This window comes from Panthera onca, chromosome B1, assembly GCF_046562875.1.
Source record: "Panthera onca isolate mPanOnc1 chromosome B1, mPanOnc1 haplotype 2, whole genome shotgun sequence".
NCBI classification, from domain to species: Eukaryota; Metazoa; Chordata; class Mammalia; order Carnivora; family Felidae; genus Panthera; species Panthera onca.
The window spans coordinates 6809253-6836482 of NC_138342.1; the positions used below are offsets into that span (position 1 = coordinate 6809253).

The 27230-nt window shown below is 51.2% G+C and overlaps 1 protein-coding gene across 4 annotated transcripts in view; it reads right to left on the reverse strand.

Annotated features, from left to right (window-relative positions):
- The window catches only part of SLC2A9 (solute carrier family 2 member 9), a 254275-nt gene that overhangs the window by 64000 nt on the left and 163045 nt on the right, over positions 1 to 27230 (reverse strand). For all 4 annotated transcript variants that reach the window (XM_060655438.3, XM_060655440.3, XM_060655439.3 and 1 more), the window contains 2 exons: positions 19578 to 19765; positions 8026 to 8136 (listed from right to left, as the gene is read on the reverse strand). In XM_060655438.3, coding sequence (XP_060511421.2) covers positions 8026 to 8136; positions 19578 to 19765 — 299 coding nt within the window. The remainder of the gene's footprint in view (positions 1 to 8025; positions 8137 to 19577; positions 19766 to 27230) is intronic.

A 27230-nucleotide genomic window follows, 5' to 3' on the forward strand; every position in this document is an offset into this window, starting at 1 on the left:
TTTATATCTTCTGGATTCAAGCCCCCTGTGAGATGTGTGCTTTGTGAACATTCCTCACTCTGGCCTGCCTTCCCATTTCCTTAACAGAGTCTTTGAAATAGTCACAGCTTTTCATTTTGATGAAATCCAATTAGTAATTTTAAAAAATGGTTCATGTTTTTTGCATCCCATCTAAGAAATCTCTGCCTACCCCAAGGCTGCAAAGACTTCCTCCTATGTTCCTTCTAAGGTTTTATAATTTTTCTAAGGTTTTAAAAACTTCTAAGGTTTTATAATTTTAGCCTCTATGTTTCAGTCCATGGTCCACTTTGAGTTAATTTTGTGTGTGGTATGAGAGAAGGGTTGTCTTTTGTGTTTTCCATGTGAATGTCTAGTTTTTATGGTCCTGTTTGTGGTAAGACTGACTTTCCCCATTGAATTACTTTGGCATCTTTTATATTTTTGGATTCTATTCTGTTCCATTGATCTGTATGGCTGCCCTTACACCAATACCATGCTGTCCTGGTTACTATGTAGTGAACGTTGTACAGCACTTACTATGCACCAGGCACCGTTCTAGATGCTTTGCATATAGTCATAATTTAATCCTCATAACATCTCCATGGGTACACAGAGGCTCAGAGAGGTTGAGCAGCCTGCCCAAGGTCACGTGGTGGCAGAAACAGCATTCAGGTCCAGGCAGACTGGTTCCAGACTCTTGTTCTGACCCCCTGCACTGTCCTGCCTCTTATCACTGGCACATATAGATTTATCAAAAGGAAATATGCTGTCTCCCAAGGCTTTCTTTCCTTTGGGTGAGGCGCTGGCACAAGGGCAGAGAGAAGAAGAAGACAGGAGTCCTGGCCCTTGGGGAACCTTCTGGGTTGAATTGTGACCTCCCCAAAAAAGATATGTTGAAGTCCTGACCACTGGTACCTCAGAATGTGCCTTTGTTTGGAAATCAGGTCTTTACAGAGGTCATCAAAGTCAATGAGGACACGATGGCCGGCCCTAAACCCATGTGACTGGTGCCCTTATAACAAGGGGAAGTTTGGACAGACGCACGCACAGGGAGAACACCAGCTGAGGATGAAGGTCAGGGTCAGGCTGATGCTTCTGCAAGCTGAGGAACACCGCGGATTGCCCGCAAAGCACCAGATGCTGGGGGAGGGGCCTGGAACAGACACCATCTCCAGGTCTTAGAAGGAATCTGCCCTCTGCCACCTGGGTCTCAGACTTCCGACCTCCAGAAAGGTGAGAATATGCATTTGCATTGTTCAGGTCCCTCTGCTTGCTGTGCTTTGTTATGCAGCTCTAGAAAACTAACGGGGCGCTCACTGCACGTTGTGTTAAATGATTAAACACATGAGGAGAGAAGGAAGGGACCCAGGGAAGGAAAATCTAAAATGTCACTTATTTCAAATGCGACTCAATGCTTCCAAATCTGACTTAAGTGCATTTATAGTATTTTATAGATATTACTTTGAATTTCATACTACTATGAATTTTGTAGGCAGAGATCTGCCTAGGTTGTATTCTTTGTTTACATCTACGGATAAAGGGCATGAAACATTTGGTGGCTGGCAGAATTCCTGACATTTCAGGGGCTGCAGAGCCCTGTAAGGGTTCATTCCTCGACAAGATCCTAAGGGAGGCCCTGTTCTTCCTGTCCTTCCAGGCCAGGCCTCTTCTGCTCTGCTCTTCCCATGAAGTCAGTCTCTGCCTGGCTTGATGTGTTCCTGAGCACAGGGGCCACTGTTGGCCTCCCGAAGAGGAAGGGCTGTCCTTGGGGGAGGGGAAAAGAAAGGGGAGTGGAGAGGAAGGGGAAGGGTGGGGAGGAGGAGGACAGGGGAAGGGAGAGGACAGAAGAAAAGGAGAAGAGAGAAGAGAAAAGAAGAGAAAAGGAAAAGAAAAGAAAGGAAAGGAAAAGAGAAAAGAAGAGGAAAAGGAAAAGAAAAGAGAAAAGAAAAGAAAAGAAAAGAAAAGAAAAGAGAAGAGCATCTGACTTCTGTCCAGGTCATGATGTCACAGTTCATGGATTCAAGCCCTGAGTCAGGCTCTACGCTGATATTCAGAGCCTGGAGCCTGCTTCAGATTCCGTTTTTCCCTCTCTCTCTTTCCCCCTCTCCTGCTTGTGCTCATGCTCTCTCTCTCTCTCAAAAATAAATAGGCAAAAAAGGGAAGGGGAGGGGAGGGAGGGGAGGGGAGGGGAGGGGAGGGAAGGGAAGGGAAGGAAAGGGAAGGGAAGGGATCAGGAGGGAAGAGAATGGGGGGCCAGGGTGTTGGTTCCTGGCTCCCTTTCTCCAGGCACATTTTGGCTGGCTGTGTCTCTCTCTCCACTGAAGGTCACGGCTCCCGATGGATGGCCTGCCCACCCTACAGACCCACCCACCCGAATTAATCCGTCTAATCCTAATCCGTCTAATCCGTCCTCCGACCTGGCTATCTGGACAGCGCCCTCATCCCTTGAGCCTGACCACAATGCACTCCAGCAACCTGCCCCACTTCTCAGCCCCCCTCAATCTGCACCAACACGTCTCACCGCATCCTTTCCTGTATCAGCCACCATACACTTGACTTAGCTCACACTGCTGTTCCCGGTCTGTCCCCCGACTAGGAGCTCTCCTTCTCCTGGGCAAGGGCTTTTTGTCTCCTTTGTCCACTGATGTATCCCACACACCTACACCTGTGCGGGCACAGAGTAGGGGCCCCACCAGCACTTGCTGAGTGTTGGCGGAATAAACACTCTGGCTCCAAGTTTCATCTTCCGATTTTCTTGGAAGGCAGGAGGGCATTTTCAGCTTTTTCCATGGCATCTGTCTGGTTCTCTTCTGGAACACTCATAACCAACAAAAACTGTATTTGTTTGCTCGGCTGCCGGCAAAAGGTTCACAAACTATGCGGTTTAAGTAACAGACATTTCTTCTCTCACGGTTCTGGAGGCTGGGAGTCCGAGATCAAGGTGCCAGCAGGGCCGTGCTCCCTCCGAAGGTGCAGGGAAGACTGTTCCAAGGTTGTTCTAGCTGCTGGGAGTTTCTTGCCTTCTGTAGCATGCCTTCAAAATTCACATGATGCTGTGTGTGTGTGTGTGTGTGTGTGTGTGTGTGTGTGTGTGTGTGTGTGTGTAAATTTCCCCCTTTTAATAAGAATGCCTATTATATTGGATTGGTGGTCCCTCTATTCCAGAATGATCTTTCCTTAACTAATTACACCTGTAATGACTACCTCCTGAGGTACCGTTAGAGCTTCAACATATAAATTCTGTGGGGATGACAATTCAACCCGTAGTAATAATTAACATTTACTGAGCACCTGTCTTATGCCAAGTGCTGTGAATTACTGTATAGCTCTCATGGTAAGACCTGTGGAGGTCTTATTGTATTACTCCCACTTTCCCTTAGAGAAAACAGGGGCTCAGAGAGGTTAACTAACTGGCCCAAGGTCACCCAGCGACCGAGCTCAGGGCCATGAGCCCATGGAGCCCAAACACTCCACCATCCTGCCTGGTTGTCGGTGCCCACTTTCTGCTCCAACAAGCACCAGATCCAGGGGCTCGAGATGCAGCTGTGAACTCTGAAGGTTTTGATTCCGAAACTGTGTGTTCGTTGGGAGGCAGAGGGGGGCGGGGGAACCAGTAGGATTCTTTTTCCCACTTGAATGCTAGACACAGCCCATTCCTGAGTAAGAATGACTTAATGTGGATTGCGCTCCCCCTGGTTAGAGAAGGCAGTCTCTGCTTCTCCTCGAAGGAATGAGGCTCGCGCTCCACAAGCTGCTGCCCCATGTGTCAGCTGACACTCGGGCTCCCACGGCCTGCGTGACACACGGTGGGGGTTCGCTCACAGAGTTAACGCTGCGCCAAGAAAATCGATTTGGAAAACCAGTTGTTTCTGCAAGATGCAATGATTCACAGCTGCCCAAGCCGATGAGCAGTGCCAGGAGCCAAAATTAATTGCGAATCAAATGAACAAAAATGTCTTTCTCAAGTGTCCTGGGTCCCAAAGCCGTTTTAACAGACTGTCAAAAACTCGGTAAGAAGAAGAAAAATTGGAAAGTCCTTTCTGATAGGCTGCTGCCTCACAGGGCTGGACGAAACAGTGTCCGTCCGTATCTTGGGAAAGGAGGTGATGAACACTTTGGAGAGGCCAAGGGGTTTAGCGAAGATTGGCTGTCAGGACTGCTGCCATGGCCTTCATGCACACTGACGGCTGCCTCCACGACAGCTCTGTAAGGTGCTGGCTTAGTTTCCTGTGGCTGCCGTAGCGGATTAGCACAGACTCAGCGGATGAAGGAAGTCAGAAGTCTAACATGGGTCTCGTGGGGCCAAAATCACAGCTGCTGGCAGGGCTGTGTTCCTTCTGGGGGCTCTAGGGGAGAATCCGTCCCTTGCCTTTCCAGCTTCCAGAGGCCACCAGCTCTCCTTGGCTGGTGGCCCTTCTTCTACCAGAGACAGCAACTGCCACTCCAACATCTGCTTTTGTCCCTCGTGACCCCCAACCCTGCCTCTTTCACTTTTAAGGACCCTTGTGATGACACTGGGCCACCTGGTGAGTGCAGGATGACCCCCCATCTCCAGATCCGTACCTTAACCACACCTGCAAAGCCTCTTCCGCTGTGTGAGGTTACATGCTTATGCTTCCAAGAATGACGACAGGGACATTTGGCGGGGGGTGGGGGGGACAGTATTCTTACCACACGCAGGCCTGGCTATGTCCATCTTAAAGATGACAAACAAATTCAGAGATGTTGGGCAATTTTCCCCAGACCACTCAGCTGCAGGTGGGTCACTGGGCTCTGAATTCAGAGCTGCTGGGCCCTACAGCCTTAGCTCTTTCTCCCCTCTTTTTCTTAGCTCCACCTCAGACTCCCTGCCTCATGCTGGAGTCAATCTCGAGGTGCTCCAGAGATTAGGCTAAATGCTACCGTGTTAAGAACTGCTCCCAACGAACTCTTCTGCATCTCTGTCTCCTTTAGAAGACACACTGGGAGGGGTGCAGATGACTGGGGCCAGGTGCACAGGGCCAGGCGACAGGCTGCCAGTGCACTTCCCATCCCATCATCGGGCTCATGTCTGCTGGACCTTCAGGGCTCGCCTTCCTGGGGCCCTCCTCCAGGAAGCCCTCCCAGGAGAGTTCATCCCAGGGCTGCACGTGGTATGTGTCTGTTTCTGGATCTTTCTCCCTAGAACGCGACGACGTCACTGGTGACCCCCTAGCACAAGCATGCTATGGGTGTGCTGGAACTGCTTGTGGAACGGATGCATGCGTGCATGAACGACTCTACCGTGACGGCTATGAAGCCGTCACTCCCCACAGAGGGCCCGCAGGGAGGTTGCTCTGGAACACACATGCCACGTGACCATGACCCACCATGATCCACACTTGAAGGCAGGAGGCAGGCAGACTCCCAGTCTGACCCCTGCCTCTCCCAGGAGGGGGAAGTCACTTTCCCTCCTTCCTGCGATTAGCACTTCCAAGAAGTGCTCTGTCAAATACTGTCAGCTTTTAGTGAAGATGATCCATGGGCCAGAGAGAGGGCACCAGAAGGAGGGCACGTGGGGTCAGGGAGACGGGGTTGGAGGCATCGTTACTCTCTCTGCTCCTCTTTCGAACCAGGGCGACAACCTGACTTTGAGGAGTGATGTGAGTGAGCGTTCCTGAGATCCCAGGTAAAGCACTTCCGGGTCCTGGGGAGCGGCGGGGGCCCTCGATGCCAGCTCTCCCCACTCCCTACTGGCTGTGCGATCCTGAGCAAGCCAGCTCTTTGGGACTTGGTTTCCTCACCTATCAGAAGATTGCGAGAGTCCTCGTAAAACCCTGCTCTCTGCAGGCGTGTTCATCACAGCCTTACTTAAGATGACAAGTGTTGACAAATGGGGTACTTCACACTCTGTGAGCCCACACTGTTTGCCAGGCACCGCTGGCATGTATTCACCTGTTCAATCCTGACCCCATCTCTATAAGGCAAGGGCAACGTCCTTGTTAAAGAAATGAGGAAACCGAGTCACAGAGCTGTTGAATAACTTCGCCAGGGTCACGCAGCTCAAAAGGAACGGAGCTGGGGTCAGAATCCAGGCTCTGCCGTCCAGGCTCCGAAGGGGGACACCCAACAGCCCCAGCCCCACAGACAGCAGTTGGGGCACGGACGGGACCGTCGACTTCCGAAGAGCCACAACCAGCGTTAATTCCCAGGGGCGACGATCAGCATGCTTTTCTGTACACACCTTACACTCCAACAAAACATTTCTCAGACAAGAAAACGGAAAGGAAACCAGAAAGCAATTCTGGCATGAGGTTATGTGAACAAAAGCAGGATTACTACGTGTCAGAACAGAACATCCACCTGTGCACAGAAAGGCCAAGGGGAGATTTTACCACAGGTCCTTGGGTCGTATGATTGTGGATCTCTTCTTCGGTTCTTTCTATTTTTCTGAATTCTACAAATTTACCTTAATGAGCTCATGCTGATTTCTTACAACAACAAAATACTTAACCAAAAAACTCCCAAAACCAACCCTGTAACTTCCTATCATTATCATTCTAGACTGACTGTGCTTTTTCACGGATCACCGTAAACACTGACAGCCACAGACTGGGGAGGGAGTCTGAAACTCAAAAGGAGAATTTTGTGAAACTCCCAGATTGTGAAGCAGTGAGGTATTTTCCTCTAAGAACAAGGCCATGGGAGAAAGCAGAGGGAGACGGAATATCAGTCCTCAACGCTTTCCTGACGTCCATTTTTAGAAGCATCTTGTTAGGATGCCCGTTGAGAGCAAGGAGCAAAATAGCGTTCTGTTGGAAGTGAGTCAGAAGTGCCACTGGGAGCCTCTGCCTGTTTGCAGAGGTCAATCCGCCAGCAGAAGTCGGTGCACGCGAGTGGAAATAAATGAGCTTCTCCATTAAGGTCAGAGAACCTCACTCTGATTCCCCCGCCTCCTCTCTGTCCTTTGGAAGTGAGCCCCGTCGTGTACTACGTGCCCAAAATGTGAGGCACGGACCTCACCCCAACAAGGTAGAAGAGAATCCGACAGCTCATCAAAGGGGAAACCGAAGCTCAGACAGGTTGAAAGCAGTGTCTAGCATCACACGGCCAAGAAGTTCCAGAACCAGGACTCAAGCCTAGTTTGGTCTGATTGCCAGGCCTGTGCGGTTTCTGCTAGATTGTGAAATTGCCAACTTCCTCCCTACAGTGTGTTTATTGTGCATCTTTGAGGTTGACAGTGATGAGTTCTGTGTCTTCTTTTGGACACTTTTGCTTCTTGTTAAACTCTTTTTTAAAAATGTTTATTCATTTATTTTTGAGAGAGAGAGAAGGGGAGAGGGAGAGGGAGAGGGAGAGGGAGAGGGAGAGGGAGAGGGAGAGGGAGAGGGAGAGGGAGAGGGAGAGGGAGAGGGAGAGAGACCACAAGTGGGGACGGGGCAGAGAGAGAGGGAGAGAGAATTACACACAGGCTCCATGCTGTCAGCACAGAACCCAAAGCGGGGGCTCCATCCCACAAACCACGAGGTCACAACTTGAGATGAATCAAGAGTCAGATGCTTAACTGACTGAGCCACCCCAGCGTCCCCTTTGCTTATTATAAAGTCACTCTCTGTTACACTGATCAACGGGAATGTCTTTTCTCCTTTCTTTTCTCTCCAAAGTCCTACATGTTTGGGGTACAAAGGTGACAGCTAATGGTTTAGAAACACTTTTAAAGTCATGGCAATGGACCTGAGGCTCACAGGGACTCTCGCTTGGACCCTCAGGGAGAAATGGCCCTTTCCACTGGGTGTTGATCACACTGTATCATCTGTGACCAGGTGAGAGTTCAAAGAAGGGAGCTATTTATCAAAAGAAAGATAACAGGGGAGCAAAATATAGATGAGAATATTCTCTAGACAGGTAAAACATCATGAGCTGCGTGATAAACTCCTAAAATTCAGGTAACTTTGGAGAGACAAAGGACATGCTCCTTTAAAGGCCAGCACATTTATGGTCTGGGGGTCCCCACGGCGCTATGCACCCCCTATGACGTTCTCAGGAATAACTGGTCAGTTCACTTACAGAGAAGATGGCGGCCAAAGTCTCAATGCCACCGGTGCTCAAGGTGATGTATGGGATCTTTTCCGGAGGGACCCCAGCTTTCCCAAAGATGCTATTGGTGTAGAACCAAATCTATAACAAAGGGAAGAAAAACAAGGGAGGAGAGTCAGTGAAAGGCATCTATTTCCAAAATTAAGTTCAGGTCCAAGGTGGTCTCTGAGATTCACAGCTGCATCCAGAGTGGAGCTGTATGATGTGGCCAACTACGTGTTTTCTTCCTGCTCCCTCCTCTCCCCTTTCTTCATCACTAACAGAACTACCACACTGGGGGCAACACGTGCTCAGCCGATGGTGGCAATGAGACAGGAACAGAAATGTTGGCGAGGCTTCTTGGAAGTCTCCTTAAAATGAGCTTTCCATCAAGGACGTGTGATCCCATTTTTTGCCCTTCCTCCCTTCTGCTGTCAAGATGGTGAATGTGATGGCTGGAGCTTCAGCAGCCTTCTTGGATCACTAGGTGACAGGATAGCACTGCTATTAGCCCCCATGGCAACTCCGTGAGAAACAGAAAAGGTCCCTGATCCACAAGATGCTTTAATGTCAACTGCTAGAAAACCGTCACAGTAAATCTATAATGGGGACAATGTGAATGGCGCTCCTAAGGGTTGTGTAACACACAACTTACAAAACTACACATGGAGCCCCTGCTTTGAAATGCAAGCCACCTGTTCAGATGCTAGAGTGCGAGGTTAGAAGAAGCCTGTGTCGTCACTCACTTAGAGTGATGCTGTAATTTACTAGCCAAAGCTGGGCACTTTTGAGACTGTTAATAATTAGTCTAGGACAACAGACACAAATCTGGACGCCCTGGGCAAAGCAGGATGCGTGGTCCTGGGACGGCTGGGCCACCCCTCCCAACTTCCCTCATGTGTGGAGGTTTCTGCCACTGGAGACCAAACCTAACCCTAACGACACTCACGGGACCTCCGACAATCACTGTCTGGAGGTTGGAGACCTGGCTCCATGCTGAGGTGGCTGTGTGACCTCAAGCAATGACCTCTGTCCTGCTGGGCTTCCTTCTCCTCCTCAAAGAGGAGAGGGTATCAGGAATTGGGTAAGAATTATCACTGCTCATTATTAAAGTTTTGGGTCCAGGGGCTGGACACGGGTCATTTGTGTTCTCCCAATCCCAACCGTTCCTCAAAGAGCAAGGGTTTGCTAGAGGACAGAAACCCGTGCTGTCCTTTCCATGACATCTGACAGGGAAACCCACTGTGTGAAGGGCCTCAGAAGCATTTACACACTGATCATTATTAAGAAACATTAGAGCTCGTTGGCTGTAACTTGTCAGGCCTGAGCGCAGCCTCTTACTTTGTGTTTGGAAAGAGCTCTTGTTTCTACAGATTTGTCTTGTTACCAGCATTTGTTTACCAAAAAAATTTCGTGCCTCGGGGGAGAAGACAGAATTTAGGACCTGCACACATATATGCAGATGGATTATGTTTTAGCGACAGGAGTAATTCTTCATAAAGTTACGGGCAACGCTCAGAGCCCAGTAAAAAGGACCGCATGCGTTTCTGTGAGTTTGTGGGATTTGATGCATCTCTGGGCGAAATGCGTTTCAATGCTCCCGTAAGACAAGGACCCTCTCCCCTGTGCCTGCTCGCACTTGACTGAGCTGAGAAATTAGAATTTTAGATTCTACTTTTGCTTTCACATTCACAGAGTACACACGTGGCTCCTGATAAATTCATTAGTTCCTATAGCTCTTGGGGCTGTGACAGAAGCCAAAATTATTCCAGAAAGGCTCAGTCCTCGCTGGATTTGTTTGTATAATCTCCACTCCCTTTTGAAGGTTCACTGTGACCCCCAGCAGATCTGCAGGGCTGGATCAGAGGAGCAGAAACGCCTTTACCCAAAGTCACTGATTTTTGACAGCCAAGGCTCCACGGCCCCTTCCATCCCCTGGCGACCATGCGGACATCACGGTATTCTCAGCCTCAGTCTGGACCCCAGAGCTGCCAGCCTCGGACCCCGCTGGATTTGTGTTCTCCCGCGGAAGCGGTGCCCTGCTTGCCCCGGGGTCTCCTTCCTGGCTTCTCACACCCCTGCAACCCCCTTCCCCATTTCCAATTCCCCCTGTAGCCTCAGGCTTCCTCAGAGGGGGTTAAACGTTAGCAAAGGGAATCATTTGCATAAAATTACGAGCTCAAGGTGGGGAGTCATTTCATATGTAAATGTACCTATTCATTGATAGGCAGAAATCAGCCCTGAGGACCATCTCCCCCAGTCCAGGGCCTGTGGGGTGTTCCTGCTGGGCTGGCCCCGTCCCTGGAGGGGTGCGGGGGTGGGGTGGGGGGTGAGGTCTGTGCACGAACTGCCCATCTTAGTGCTGGCTCCCAAAGCCATTGCTCTCCCCCTGAATCACCTTCCAGAGCAGGAAGGTAACGGCCTCTGAGGTTTATCTTCCTGCACTGAGGTTTATCTGATCAGGCAGTTTGAGGACGTCGGACGACCCAGAAGTACCAGGAAAGGTGGAGCGTGTCCCACAGCAAACCCTCCCGCGGAGGGTGCTTTGTGTTGACCTCATCCTTGACATAGTCAGGTTCTCAGGTGGCTGACTGTCTCCTCCCCCAGAGAAGGACTGGAAGGACAGCAAGCTGGAGGCCCGCGTACCGGATCTGACCCCAGCGCGGCCCCTGGTGAACTGTGGGTCTGTAGGCAAGGGACTACGCGTCTCTAAAGAAGGGAAAAAAGATCTGGCTTTCAGGGTGGTGGTAAACAAGCTGGAAAGTGATGAAGTAAAGCGTCTTTTCTAGAGCTGGTGTACAACAAACGGTGGGTATCGTTCCAGAAGATTTCCAGGTCTCTCCTGAGACACCACTGTTCTTTGGTGAAGAAACATGTCACAGTCGTGCGCATGGCTTGGGGAGGAAGTACTTCAGGGTCTGCTTCGCAGCCTGGAGAGGGGGGCGCAGGCCTCCTGACGGCCCGCCTCGGATGCCCCAAAGCCCTCCTCCTTAACTCCCGACACCGCGTGTTAGAGACAAAGCATAGCACCATAATCGCGTTCAACTCTCTCAACAGCTTGTGCAGGTGACAGTGTGGTCAGAGAGACCACACGCAGCCCATCACACCAGAGTGCAGACCCAGGCCTGTTCCCTTCCTGCCCCACAGTCCTTCCTGCTGCACGGGCTTTGCTGGGCTGTTAGCGCAGCTGGCTAACTGGAAATGCCTCCTCTAGCCAGCATTTCCCCCGGAATCCCACATATGCCCAGCTGCCTGCAGCTGGCCTCTTCCTGAGAGAGGCGTTTTAACCCATCTCTCTGGCTAACCCTTCAGGAACAAGAAACCACCTGATTTGCCTTTGCCCGGAACAAGGCGATTCTGGCAGAGTATGGGCTCAACACGTGCTTGCAGGGGGTGGTCACCAAACAGTGGCTCCCCCAAACATGTCTGTGTCCCAATCCCAGGAGCCTGTGAATATGTTACACTACCTGGCACAGGAGCTCTGAAGATGTGGTTAAGTTTAGGGGTCCTGACAAGGGGAAGTTATCCTGGATTATCTAGGTGAGCTGGAAATGGAGTCATGAGGGTCCTTATAGGACGGAGTTCAGAGAGAGAAGGCGCAAAGGTGGGAGCAGAGGTCAGAGAGAGAAAGAGAGCTGTCAACACACAGGTTGTCTCCACCAATGGTGACGCACGGGATCTACGTTGAAGGATAGAAGACAAAGGAGATCTCGTCGTTTATTGAACACTAGCTCCCAGGGATGGCACCAGTGCTGGGCCTACTGTAGGGCAGGGACCTCCTTTCCCTTCATTTCCTACTCCCATTCAGGAACACGACTGTCTCTCAGCCCAAGGGACAAGGAATCACATAAGGAATGAAGGGCCCTTAGAAAGAAACACTCATGTGCTCACATGCGCCCCTGCTGGGCTCTCTGTGCACCCGCGGGAAGCTTGTGTCCCCTCTGCTCTGTCCATGCAGGGAGGGACCCGTGGAGTTGGGGCTGGGGTTGCTTCCTCTTCCTGTTGACTGGGGAGGTGCCTTAAATCTGGGAATGCAGAATTCATGGCGACTTCTGGGGTCACAACCTCTAATCCTGCTCCACCTGGAGTAGAGGAGACATTGTGATCCCCATCTATCCGATTCCTGTGCCAATCTCTCTAACCTGCTCTGAATTTCAGAGGGGAAAAAAGGCTCATATATTGTACCCCCAAATCTATCATCTACGTGTCCTAATTCCATCCTCACACAACCCAGTGGGGTAGGTGTCTTGCCCCCATTTAACAGATGAGGAAAGTGAGGCTCGGCCCAGTGAGGGCTACACGGCCAAGAGTGGCAGAGCTGGGATGTGGGCTCAGGTCCTTCCAACCCTTTCCTGCTCTCTGCTGCCTCTGCTTGCCCTCCTGAGGTGGAATGGGGTGGGGGTTCCATCGGGGGCCGGAAGGGAGCAGGTGCGTCCTGGGAAAGGATAACAACATGCTCTGCAGCAAAGAGAAGCAGACCCCCTGCTCTCCAGACAATTCTAGGCCCAGACCCCAGTCTTCGCAGAGCTGGTGCATCCAGAGCTCAAGTGTCACCCCTCGTTGCCATCAGGGCCCCTTGGACCTGACCATGGATGTGCAGGAATGAGCGAGTGACTCCCCCACCTCTCCTGGGCCACTTCACACCCTGATGAGCATCGCTGGATGACCTGATGGGGCGCCTCCAGCACTCAGCAAGGAGGGGCTTCCTCCCGATCCCCTCACTCTTTCTATTTGGAAATCCAGAAAGATACGAAATAAGGACTCAAATTTTAAGGGTGGCCAGAACATGCTAGCTTTTAAAAGCTTTTCTAAGAGTGTTGGATTTCCTATCTTGCTCCTTCCTTTACAGGTAAAAACATAACCCCACCCTGACCCAGCCCTCAACCAGCTGATACCGCCTTTGAGTCATGTCCCCAGTCACATCTCAGTGACCAAGGGCAGAGGGGTTAAGCTTCTAACCTGGGTTCCAGGGCTGGGAGGTGGGGATGTGGGCTGGAACCCAGGCGCCCGGGGTCTCAGGGCAGGGCAGCTCTGTGCTGAGAACTTTATAGACATCCTTTCGTCCATCTTCGTGCCATCACATGGGGGGGGGGGGCACTTTACAGCTGGGGAAACTGAGGCACGGAGCAGTCGTGGCAACTTTCCCCTTAGCCTGCAAGTTCAGAGCTGGGAGTTGAACACCACGGACTCCAGGACATGTCCTCTTGACCAGAACGCTGGGGCAGCCACGCAAAGGGCCTCCGTGCAGCACTCTCCCCATCTGGGGACATCGCAAATCCTTTCAGTGAAGGGTCTCAGTTACAGAGGTAACAGAACATTCAATCCTTCTAATCTGAATTAGGATGTTATCTGGGAAGAAACTTCAAAAACAAAAGCTATTTACAATGCTTCTCAACCTGTGATTAGAAGTTTTGTGCAAGACAGGATTTGGCCTGCAGCGTTCCTGACGATGCATCGATGCATCGATGCATGGACAAAGCAGATAGACCATCAGAGGGCTCCGGGCTCCCCCGGGGGAAGGCATCATGTCTAAGGCCTTCTTCCTCCCCCCTCCACCCTCCCAGCCTTGCCTCCCTGCCACTTGGTTCTTTATGGAGGGGATGTCTGGTGCTCTGTCAGCCACGGCAGGTACACCACACAGGGGAACAGCACACACGTGTCCTTGCCCTCACAAATCTGGTGTAGCAGCAAAGGGAGGCGTTACACAGCAGTTGTACAGGTGACAGACCCGAGGGACACACAGCTGCCCGGGAACGCTGTGACGCTTGGGCACCTGCCGAGTGGACCGACCCGGGAGGCCGTGAAACGCCTCCGAGGGTCCAGAATGGGCATCGCCAGGCTTATTTGCAGCCTGCGCCCTGAGCCTCTCCACTCTTGTTTTGCGTCCATTTCTAACAAGCTCCAGCGCCTTGTTTCCCAGCCAAGACCGCATAGTGGGAGCAGCCAAGTTTGCAAAAGAGTGGCATCGAGAGAGGGAAGAACACGGTGTTAGAAACAGTCTTGCTGGTAAGGGCAAGGGGAGGGGAGATGGAACGTAAGCTCAGCGGTTACCATCTGTGACATGTTCCACGTACATAACTTCCTATCACCCCCCACAGAAGCTCTGCAGACTGAGCATTAATATCCCCCGTTTTCATAATAGGAAACCGAGGCCCAGATGAGTCGGTATGATTGGCTTCCTCTGTTCAAGAGGGAAGGAGTCCAGAGGAAGGAAGGGCAACCCCAGGTGTCGATAAGGATACTATAATCCTGGGTATTCCAGAACATTCAGGAAGTCTCAAGAAAACTGGTTTTCCTGCAGCAGGTGTGACAATGGCGTCGGTCCAATTCTCAACCCAAGCATTTGGTGGAAGCAGCCCCCTCCCTGCCCCTGTTCTTCTCACCTCTTCCCCCTCTCTCCCAGTGTTCAGGTGCCTCCCATGTGCCACGGGCAGTTCTGGGTGCTGGAGACACAGGGACCATGAGAGGTGGCCTTCCCTCACGAGGACAGTCATGGGGAGGGGAGGGACAGCTGTGGGTGTAGGAGCTGCTGTGACCACCCCAGGGAAGGGGAGGGAGTCTGTAACCGGGAGGCTCCTTGCTGGTGAGAGACTGAACATTCACACACAAGTCTGGTTTTCATGCAACAAACTGTTCAGGAAGAAGGCAGCTGCATAAAATGAAGGATTTAAGTCTAATTTTAGAGGAGGGAATTTGAAAGCCATTGTGAGAAGGAGGAAAAAAGAATGCGATGCTGAAAAGGAATTTAGAAACAATTAAATGTTAAATCCAACTTTTGCCTGATTTCTAAGCTTTGTGGAATCTATTCATTGATTCTGTTAGCAAAAATGTACTGAGCAATTTGTAACGTTGGTTTAACCCAGTAATTCTCCACTGGGGGCAATTTTACCCCAGGGGACATTTGGCAACATCTGAAGACATTTTTGGTTGTCACAACTGGTGGGGTAGGTTGTCATCTAATGGGCAGAAGCCAGGGATGCCACAGAACATTCTGTAGTACCCAGGACAGCTCCCCCACCACCCGCACCAGGACAAGGAATTTTCCAGCCCCCAGTGTGCACGGTGCTGAGGCTGAGAGCTGCTGGTTTAGTGCAGGTGCCTGGCTCTTAGGAGATGGGCTGACCAAGCCTGGGCAGGGGCTCCAGGGCAGAAGACCTGGAACCAGGACGTGTGAGTTTGACAGCACGGGCACCCCTCCTATTGTGACCCTGAGCATGTCCTTGGCCCTCTGTAAACCTCAGTTTCCTCCTCTACAAAATGGGGATGGCACCACTTCCTGCAGGACATTTGGGGCTGGAATAAAGTGATAAGTAGGACATACCTAGCAGTATTTGTGACGTCTTAAACCACAGACCACATCCCCCAAATAATTTCTGGCAAAATGAAGGGAATAAAGTTTTGAAGGGCATTTCAAGATTTTCGTCTGTGTTAGCATTCTTTCTTGGCCTCATGCAATATTTGGATTTGGGGGCAAGAGGTGCAGGGGCAGAGCTGGACCGGGTCCCAGGACAGCTGGGCTCTGACACCAAGATTGCTGCTAACCAGTGTTTGTCCTTTTGTACGTAAAACAGAAGAGGTAAGACTTGTCTCGCTGGCTGCCTAAGGATGACCCGGGGACACAGATCAGTGTCCCATATGGGGATGCTCTGAGGGGGCCTTAGGGACCTTCCCTGCTCACGGCTTAAGCAGCCAAACCTTGTGGCCAAATGGCTGGGACTCAAATCCCCTTTCTACCATTTGTAGCTATGTGACTTAGGGAAAGTCTCCCAGTGTCTCTGTGCCTAACAGTGCTGTGTAACTCACAGGGCTGCCATGGGGACAACTTCTGGCTCATGCTAAGTGCTAAGTGAAGGTGTGCTTTATTATTATTACAGCTGAGCAGACAGAGGCTGGGTGCGGGGAAGTGACTGGCCTAGGTTTCCCACTGCAGGTTTGTGGCCACAGTGAGACAGAAAGCCAGGCCTCTGGATACTGGGCCAGAGCATGTTGCTCTATGTCAAATTCAGCATGCCAAGCTACAAGTGTTACTTCTGACTTACAGATTAGAAATAATCCTAAAACAGCAAGAAATAGATGAAGATTATCTCAACATAATAAAGGCCATACTGGAGAAGCCCAGAGCTAACGTCCTACTCCACCGACATCATATTATGATATCACCACACTCATCAAACTGAGAGCCTTCCCTCTAAGATCAGGAACGAGACAAAGATGCCCGCTCTTGCCGCTTCTATTCAACATAGTGCTGGAGGTCCTCGCCCGGGCAGTTAGACAAGAAAAAGAAAAGGCACCCAATTCAGAAAGGAAGAAGTAAAAGCATCACTGTTTGCAAATGACATGATCTTATATGTAGAAAACCCCAAAGATAGCGTGCGTGCACACACACACACACACACACACACACGCACACACACACACACGCACAAACTGTTAAAACTAATAATCAAATTCGGTAAAGTTGCAGGATACAGAACATACAAAAATCAGTCATGTTTTTATATACTAACATTGAATTATCCAAAAGGGAAATTAAAATAATTCTAGGGGCTCCTGGGTGACTCAGTCGGTTAAGCATCTGACTTCAGCTCAGATCATGATCTCACGGTTTGCAAGTTCGAGCCCCGAGTCGGGCTCTGTGCTGACAGCTCAGAGCCTGGAGCCTGCTTTGGATTCTGTGTCTCCCTCTCTCTCTGCCTCTCCACTGCTGGTGCTTAGTCTCTCTCTGTCTCTCAAAAATAAATAAATGTTAAAAAAAATGAAAAAAAATTCTATTTATAATAACATCAAAAAATACTTAGGAATAAATTCCTTAAATTCCTTAAGTAAGGAAATGAAAGACTTTTACACTGTAAACTATAAAACATTATGAAAGAAATTAAATACACAAATAAGTAGAAAAATATTCCATTCATGGATTGGAAGATTTAATATTGTCCAAATGGCCACCCCACCCAAAATGATCTACAGATTCAATGCCTTCAATGCCATCCCCATCAAAATCCCAATGGCATATTTTCCAAAAATAGAAAAAAAAATCCTAAAATTCATATGGAACCATAAAAGACAATGAATAGCCAAAAGAATCTTGGAAAAGAACAAAATTGGAGGCATCCCATTTCCTCTTTTCAAAAGATATTACAAAGTGACGGTAGTTAAAACAGTGTGATACTGGCATAAAGGCAGGCACGCAAACTAATGGGACAGAACAGAGAGCCCAGAGGTAAACTCATTGATGCCCAACTGACCTTGGACAAGGGTGCCAAGAACATTCAATGGGAAAAGGATAGTTTGGCAAATGGTGTTGGAAAAATTGGATATCCACGTACAAAAGAATGAAATTGGACCCTTATGTTTACTCAAAATGGATTAAGGATTTAAACATAAGAACTATGAAGGTCCTAGAAGAAAACGTAGTGGAAAAACTTCATAGCATTGGTCTTTTTTGGATACGACACCAAAAGCAAAAATTAACAAGACTGGCTACATCACACTGTCAGTGGGAATGGAAACTTGTGCAGCCACCACGGAAAACAGTATGGGGGGTCCTCAAAGAATTAGAAACCGAACTGCCACATGAGTCAGTATCCCACTTCCGGGTTTTGGTCTGGATTGAAATCAGGATCTCGGAGAGATGCCTGCACTCCACATCCAGTGCAGCCGAGGCGTGGAAACATCCCAAGTGTTTGTCGATGGATGAACTGATAGAGGAAATGTGGTACGTGTACGCACAGACGGATATTAGCCAGCCTCAAAAAAATAAAAAATAAAAATAAGAAAAGAAGGAAATCCTGCAACTTGTAACAACCTGGGTGACCCTGGTAGACGTTACGTCGAGGGAAGCGGGCTGGTCACAGAAGGACAGGTACCACATGCTTCCACTTACACGATGGATCTAAAACAGGCAAACTCATAGGAGCAGAGAGCGGGCGAGTGGTGGTCGCCAGGGGCTGGGGGAGGAGGAAACGGGGAGCTGACAGTCAACGGTACGGAGCTCCCGTCAAGCAAGATGAACGAGCTCTGGAGATGTGCTGTGCAAAGCCCGTCCCACAGTTAACAAGACTCCAGTGCACACTTAGACGTTTGCTAAGGAGGTAGATCTCATGTCAAATGTGCTCACGACAATAACAAAAGACACGAAAGGCAATCAGTATGAGGAGGGCGGGATGCCCCGAGCTGAGACCTCACTACCGCTGGTCCCCAGAGCAGAAGACAAGGTTTTTCCCCATCCTAGGCCTATGCAGCGGGGTTTACAGACACACCCTAGTGGGATTTATACAGGAAATTTTATAGGGAACGCGAATCAGAAATTTATGTCCCGGGAGAGGAGAGAATTCTGTTTAGAAATGTCATGGCTCTCGATCCAAATGCCTCATTGAATACAGATTCCATATGTGGCTTTTACGACTCCAAATGTTAGCTTGAGGAAACGGAGACGCTCCCTCTCTACCTTCTCAGAACAGGGAGGGTGGCTCTGAGCCTGGAGCTGTGAAGTGCAGGAAACAGCAGGCGGTGTCCAAGGCCATGCTGTTTGCCCCGGGCACCTCCTCCTTCTGCTGGCTTTCAACAGACCAAGGAAAAAGGTAAAAATAAGTAAGTTGCAAGTCGATTTCAGCTCATCCCAATGTTTCCAAAAATAGCATCAAGAGTGGTTCAAATGAGGCGTTGTAACTTTCCATGCTGTCACCTTGCCCTCTCTGGACAGGGACGCCTCCCTCTCATCTCATGTCACCTCCCCCTACATACCCCAGACACTGCCATGCAGACTTTTAGGGGATGCCGGGCTTATGGAGCTATTTTATCTGGGGCTCTTTAGAAGGTCCCCTTTTTCCTCCTTCTGGACCCAGCCACACTTCTCCTGAGCTATGTGAGTACCTCTACACTGCCCTGCCAGCTGGCTTGCACACCTTCATAAATGGGGAACTCACCACTGCACAACGCAACCCATTATTTTCCAGAAGCAGCAATGATAACGATCCCGAGCCTGCTCCCTGGTCCTGGGATTCTTGGATTCTACCCTCAGGAGCCACCAGGAGGGAAGGGGCCAGCTGCGTCTGTCCGTGGGTTTGGGGAACTTCACAGAAGATTCCGCCCGCCTCCGCCCGATCTCCCTGCCCACGTTAACTCAGGCCCCGGGAAAGTTTTCCTTTCAAGCCCGAGATCCTCCCACACCAAAGTCCCATGTTGAAGCCAGCCCAGCCAAGAGTACTTTTATTTAAATCATCTCTCACTTACAGCTTCCTAACTCCTACTCTATTAAGAAACACGAGTTTTAGGGATCACTAAATTAAACAATGGTGTTTATTAAGGGGTGACTGTGTTGCTGCTGCTTTGAACACTTTGCGTGAATTCTTTCTTTCGGTATTACATCATCCCATTTTACAGATGACAAAACTGAGGATCAATCAGATCACGTGACTGCCTGATGGCACAGAGCCAGTGCAGGTGGCAGAGCCAGGACCGGATCCAGGCACCGAGGCCTGAGCCCTGACCCCCCCCCCCCCGTTACCTCCCCCTGGTACCGCCCTTTGTGCAGGGACGCTCACCGCGTTGAGACCGCAGAGCTGGTAGCTGGCCATGGTGACGACCACAGTGATGACCTGCCAGCGGACGAAGGGACTCCGTAGCAGCTCCAGCACGGACACCAGGTGGATGTTCCTCTGCAAGCGGCTCTCTGCCAGGACCTCCTCCACCTCTCGGGAGACATCCTCTTTGCCCAGGAAGGTTCGGAAGGCTGCACACAGGGACCATCACAGACTTTCAGGAGGGATTAGGATGTTTGCAGTGGACGGTCCCACCACCCAGACACATGCCTTGTCGGGGACAGAGCTGGCAGGGGCCTTTGAAAGCGAGGAGTCCCGAGCCTTTGTTTAAAAACAGAGCAGGGGCGCCTGGGTGGCTCAGTCAGGTCAGCACCTGACTTCGACTCAGGTCATGATCTCGTGGCTCGTGAGTTCGAGACCCATGTCGGGCTCTGTGCTGACAGCTCGGAGCCTGGAGCCTGCTTCTGATTCTGTGTCTCCCTCTCTCTCTGCCCTTCCCCTGCTCATGCTCTGCCCCTCTCTCAAAAATAAATTTTAAATAAAATTTTTAAAAACTTAAAAAAAATAGGAAAACAGAGGCCCAGAGATGTGCAATGACTTGCCCAAGGTCACCTAGTTGGCTAGGAGAAGAGCCAGGAGGAAACACTGGTCTCCTGGGGGCACTGGGTTCAAATCCCCTGCTACCACAGTGCATCTGTCCGTGGTTTGTAAGCATTCCTGCCTCACACGGCTGCTATAGTAACCAGATGACATATATACACTAAACCCGGGCTCAGAGCTTCACACATAGGACGTATTCCTTTGAAAAGTATTTACTGAGCACCTCCCATTTGCCTGGACCTGTGTGCTCTCCTCATTGGAGGCACTCAGATGGTCAGACTGCCTGCTTCTTGGCCAGGATTCTGGGAGGAGATTCTGTCATCGGAAGGAGAACTGAACTAAATGACCTCCAGGGCCCTTTCCATATGACCCTCTGAGACACAGGAACCTTGTGTGGAAATACTCTCAAAGGGCTAATCTTCCTAGTATTCAAACTCACCCATGTGACTTGGGCCTTTTCCAGGCTGAACACTGCAAATTTCCAGCCTCAGCGAACCTGCCATTTCTGACTAAGCCTTTAATGGTGCAAACCTCCACATATATATGTATAAAGGTGGGCTTATGGATTAGACCCCTGACAGCATAATAATCAGATAATAGCAGATGCTTTCAGAACACGGGTTTAAATGTTCAGTGCTCTGACATTTATCCTCCTCCAGAGAAAGGTGGCCGTGGTGGCGGCTCCCGTGGACAGTCCATTCCAGACACAGTGGGCATCATCCTTAAAAACACTGTACTACAGCACAGGGCATATGAAATTGCTCTTCTTAAGTAGCAAAACAAAATCCCCAACACACACACACACACACACACACACACACACACACACAAACAAAAACACAAAACAAAACAAAAAGGCTGTTAAAACTTCCTCCAGATTCTACAAAAAGCAAGCCCATGAGACTCTGGGGTGTTATTTCCAACAGTACACTGAAAACTGCTTCAGAATGTTTCTTTAATAAGCTATGATTTAATACTTTTGCTAGTTTTTATTAAGGATAAACGGGAGAAGTAGCTGAATGAATAACATTTCCATGTCATTCACTTAACTACAGTACTGCTAATACTTCCTCAAAGTTCAAAATGCAACACTCATATGATAAAGTAATCCTGAAGTCTGAGGGCAGGAAAATATTTCTCTCTCCTCCCTGAAATACATGCTTTCCATGTAAAATAAAAGAGAAATCTATAGCCTATTCCCCTCCACCACCCCCCTTTCCCCTTGGCTGCCAGGAAGCTCTCAGGGAAATTCAATGCTCAGCTCTTAACAGAGTTTCCTGGAAGAAAGGTCTTCTTTCTTAAAAGCCGCGCTTTCCTTCTTCTTTTAAAGCATCAATTTAATTTCCTGTTGTATATGTGCTCATAAAGACAGTGTCTTTCTACTTGTTCCACACCCCTTCCTCGAAGTTTCCTGTGACTGGGTGAGGACGAGTATCCGGTGAGGGAGAGTATCATGGCGGACACGGAGATGCACCACTCACGTCGCCTTCAGGAAAGGACTCCCCACCGTAGCTGTGAGCGCGTGGTTGACTGACACCACCCTGCCCCCGCCCTTGGCTTTGTGGATATGCACTCAACCTTGAAGCCCAGGTGATGCTGTTCCCACGGTGACTCCCGGCCCATGAGTGGGCACGGTGGGGACGCAAGGGCACAGCCGTGTTCACCCGGTGGGGATGCCGCAACGCACGAGTGTTGCTCCAGAGCTCCCCACTGGGTGTGCAGAGACCCGGCCGGGGGGTGTCCCGGTCTGAGGCTGTCCTGCTCTATCCTGCCTCCTCCCTCTCCCTCTCTCAGTGTTACTCTCCAATGAAACTTCCGCACTCTTGGCTCCTCCTCAGCACCTGCTTCCTGGAGAAGCTGACTGCAGCGATGAGCCGCTCGAAAGCAAAAACAATCAGTTTAGCTCTGTTCTCAGCTCCCACCCTGCTGTCTGCTTTGGTTCTTATTACCTTCTCCTGACCTGTGACCACAGCCCACTAGCGGCTTTCCTGGCCTGGCTGCCTCATGTCCCGTACAGCTCCCCCCGTAAACCTGTCCTCCACGCCGCGGCACCAGTCCCCTCCCTCAGCTCCCACCCTGCTGCGTCACTCCCGAGCGGATCAGTGGCTCATCTTTCCTCCACCCCTTGTGCTTCTCGGCTGTCTGCACCTGGCCATGCTGGTCCCTCTGCCAGGAACGCACTCCCAGCCTTTCCTTGCCTGGCTGCTCCTTCCCTCCCTCCCTCCCAGATGGCCGAGGGGACAGGAGAGCGTGCCTGGCCACTCCGGGTCCTCCCGGTCCCCTGTGCCTTCCCATCTCAGCGCCGTCCCTAGCACCTCCTCTTTCCGCTTGCTGCACACACCTTGAGGCCTAGCGCCTGGTGCCTGCTGGGGGAGGGGCACGGTTTGCCTTTGTAGGTCTGAGCCCCGAGCCTGCCCTTCCCACTCCCGCACTCCTGGCCTCTGGGCGGATAACTCTGTGGCAGGCACGGTCCTGTGCGTTGTGGGGCATTTAGCGGCATCCCTGGCCTCTACCCACCAGATGCCGGAGGAGCTCGGCACCAGGGACCATCAGAGCTGCCTCCAAGCGTCGTTTACGAGAGCCGACACGTGGAGACACACCTGAGTGTCTGCTGATGGGCGGAGGCGTACGGAGATAACACACGCACGTGCACTTACACACACGCAGACACATGCACACACGTATACTTACACACACACACGCACATGTATATTTACACGTGTATTCACACATGTATACTTGCACACACACACACACACACACACACACAGTGGAATATTATTCAGCTACAAAAAGAGGGAAATCCTGCCATTCCCAACAACATGGATGTACCTTGAGGGCATCACACTAAGTGAGACAAATCAGACAGAGAAAGACAAACACTGCATGATCTCACATGCGGAATCTAAAAACAACACAAAACAAAAACCCCTCCCCAAACCAAACTCACAGATACAGGGAACAGACTGGTGGTTTCCAGAGGTGGGGGTGGGGGGGCGAGCACACGGGTGAAGGCGGGCGAAAGTACAAACTTCCACTTACAAAAGAAACAGGCCCTGGGGGCGTGCACACATTGTGACTACATGACTACAGTTAACAATACTGTAGCATATATTCCAAAGCCCTTGAAAGAACAGACCTTAAAAGTTCTCATCACGGGAAAAAGTTGTAAGTGTGTGGGGGCACATGTCAGCTGGGCCTATTTTGCGGGGACCGCTTCATGTTATATACAAATATTGAATCGCCATGTTGGACACCTGAGACTAATATAACGCCATATGTAACGCCAACATATAATGCCAGTGTCCATTATATCTCAATGAACAAAATAATTTAAGAAAATGTCTCCAGACACCGCCAAATGTCGCCAGTTCAGAACCACCGTTTCAAACAGGCTTCTGGTTCCTCCCAGGAGGACGTCACACCAGAGCAGACCCTGTCCTACCCCCGCCAGCCTGTCGCCCTTCTCCCCGGCAGGACCTGGCCCCTGTGCGCTTCCCTACTTTCCAGATAACCTCCCCCCTCCCCGCCTGCCCCACTACACTCCTTTCTGTTGGTGATCACTCCTAATAATTATGGCCCCGTGGGATTCAGTTCTGGGGTCCTTCCCACCCCATATGTATCCTCTGGCAGGGGGCTCACAAATGTCCTTTTGAAAACAGCAAACAGTAGTAACAGGAAAGCCGAGCTGGAGTCCTGAGGGGCACCAGGGAGGGGTGCATTCGTGCTGTCAGAAGAGAGAGGGTCCTTGAGCAGGGAGCCAAAAGACAGCAAGTTGCCTCACACATCCCGGCACTCAGGAGAAACACTGGTACTTTTACTTCTTTTCTCTCTCCAGAATGTTCTTTTGGCCTTTCTGCATTTGGCTAGCCTTGTTCTTTGAGCCTCAGCTCAGATACCCTCTCCTCCGGGAAGCTTTCCCTGATTTCCCCTGGTGGGAAGTGAGGGAGGGGCGGGCCAGGTGAGAGCACAGGATGGAGGACCTGCCTACAGGTCTCATCTTGTCACCGAGCCCCACCGATGCCACCTTCCTGCTCTCGAGTCGTGTGCCCCTCTCAGGCCCCAGGTCCTGTCTCAGTTCAGTCTCAGCACCTCTCTGTGGGCTCCTCATGCTGGTCTCCATCCCCCAAGACGACCTTTTCCTGCACTCGAGCCTTGGCTGTCCTGCCCCAGCCAGCAGGACCCGAACTCACTCTGCCCGGTGGAGGCCCTGCCCACAAGCCCCTCCACCTCAAGACTGTCCCCTCCCATCTGTCCTGACTGAGAAGGACCTCCACCCACCCCCACGACACGCCTCTGTGCCTCACACATGCTCCTTCTGCCACTTTGTGGCCTGTCTGGAACATTCTTTTCTGGGACCCGCTCAGCCGCCATGTCTTCCGGAAGCCCTCCCAGCCCCGGTCACGGCTAACTAAGCACCTTCTCCTCACTCCTGGCCGTGACAACGTGTCCACGCAGCTGCCATGCCCACCCCGTGATGCCCCCAAGCAGGAGGGTACCCTGGGAAGTGTGTGGGCCGCGGGGTCAGAGTCGCCTGCCCCTCCTGCGTGACCTGTGTGACCCTAGGCAGCGGCTGCTTCTCTCTGAACTGTCCTTCCATGGAACGGAAACCATAAAACCTACCTCTGGGGTGTTTTTGAGAATAGAAAACAACGTATGTGAAGTGCCTGGCACGTAAATGGTGTCCGATGAACAACAGTTACCGCTGTTATTTTATTTCTTCTCTGCAGAGCCGGGCACCAAGTGTGTTTTCCACCGATGTGTTTCGAATGAAGAGCAAACACTGAGACTTGGGGGTGACAGGGGAGGGCACGTTAGGGGCACAGAAGTGGGGCTGTGGCGCGGCGGACAGGAACAGAGGGACACGGCAGTGAGCATGACAGAAGGCAGTCAGTGAGGGAGCCAGCATCCGAGCACAGTGCGGCTGACAGGCGACGGGCTCCCGCAGCCCTCAGCCACCCCGCGGGGCAATGCACACAGGCTGCCAGGGCACCGGGCGTGTGCTTGCCGCCTCATGGGCGCCTGGCACAGGCTCCATCCGCGGTGGGAGACCCTCCCGGGCTTCAGGCCCCTGCAGGGCTCCGCCGATACCGGGAGGACCTCGCCGTGACCCGGCCCACCCGTGGCACCCGGCTGGGCACAGGATCCTGCGGGTGGGAAGGGGGCGGACTGCTTCCGATCTGCGGCTTCCTGCGGTAAAGTCTAACGCCCTCTTTTCTCCGGAGGCCACGCTCCTGCGGTCACGTGGAGACACGGCCTTGAATCCTTCACTGCCTCGGCCTCGAGGCCCACCTGAGGCCGGCCCCACCACCGTCTGGGACGTGTGGGGGAAAGTGGTTTAGCTCTGCCAGGCCCTGCCGACTGGTGGACACTCGTGTTTCAGGAGCCCCGGGCTGATGGCAGACTCCCATCGGTCCGAAGGAACGCACAACCCTTGCTTGGGGAGGAAGCATCGGTTTTTTACAGGGACAGTCTCAGGGCTGGTTGACAGAAACTGCGGCCCCGCCCAGAGCCAATTCTCAGCATGTATTGGCTCCAGGCAGTGTGCCAAGTATAGGAGTTGGAGAAAGGAACAAAAGCTATGGACGCTGAAGAGGCTGCGTCCCCTTCAAAGTCACTCACATTTCCCAACATGCATTTTGTGGAATACCAACTCCCAGAGAAGCTCCACGGAATAAGATTCCTCGGTCAAAGAAGTTCAGTGTCAGTGTATGCTCTATCTCTTGGTTCAAACTTTATCTCAGAATAATAAACGTTCTGATAAGTCCTGCACAAAGACACCCGTTTAACTTTGTTTTGCTCCATAGTTCCTAAATCCATTTGCTGGAGCACCTGAGGAAGTACGCCAGGAAATTTTCCTCTGCCTTTATGTGACATGTGTCACAGTGGGAGTGAATCTAGGCTGTCCCCATGGCTGGAGGGAGAATCCCATGGAGGACACTGATCAGAGGGTGGAGGCAAATATCCCAGTTTGCTTGCTGTCTTTGTCTTTTAAGGGACACCTTGAAAAGCAGAAAGAACCTGTGGTAGGCAGAATAATGTCCTCCCAAACAAGTCCATATTCTAATCCCCAGAACCTGTGTATATGTTAGCTTCTAGGGCCACAGATACGATCCAGATAATGATCCTGTGACAGGGAGGTTATCCTGGATTGTCTGGGTGGGCCCAGCGTCATCCCTGTGCGAGGGAGACAGGAGGTCAGAGTCAGAGAGGATGTGCTGGGAACAGAGCGTGGAGGGGATACGCTTTAAAGGTGGAGGAGGGGCCACCAGCCAAGGAATGGGGGCGCCTCTGGAAGCCGGAAAGGGCAAGAAACGCTTCTCCCCTGGAGCCTCTAGAAGGAATGCAGCCCTGCAGCCCCTTGGTCTTAGCCCAGTGAGACCTATCTTGGAGTTCTGACCTCGAGAAGTGTAAGATAATAAATTGGTACTTTTTTAAAGGAATTGCCAAAAAGTCTCGATCTGGCAGCTCAAACTAAACCACTAAGTAAGTACCAACTTTCTTTCATCTATTCCTGTATTGTTTTAAGCCACTAGGTTTGTGGTAATTTATTAGAACAGCCACAGAAAACTGTTTTAATTAGACAGCTGCACCCCCCACCCCCCAACTCACTTCCGGTGCGGCATGGGAAAAGCATGTGATCTCTCTGCAAGGTGGAGCTGAGGTCACCCAGGTCTCCAGTCATTAGGACAGCTCCTTGGGGTGACGCTGCAGAGCACCAGCCCAGAGCCTGGCTCACTGCAGATGCAAAACACATACTGTCCCCTTTGCGGGGGATAAGCCAGCATTATGCAAAACCTAATAAGGGAAAATTGGGGGTGTGTCTGCCCAGTGCTGTCTGAGGTCTGGGAGGGAGGGGTTGGAAGGGACAGGGGTCACAAACTCCAGCTGAGCAGCCACAAGCCTGGTGTTTAGGCTCACAGCTCTAGAGCCCGGCTGCTAGGCCTGGAGCCCGTGTTATGCCATGTCCTGGTTGGGTGACCACGGCTGAGCTGCTCAGCCTCTCTGTGCCCTAATAATGCCTGGCTGGCAGACTGTGGCTTGCAGACCAGGTGG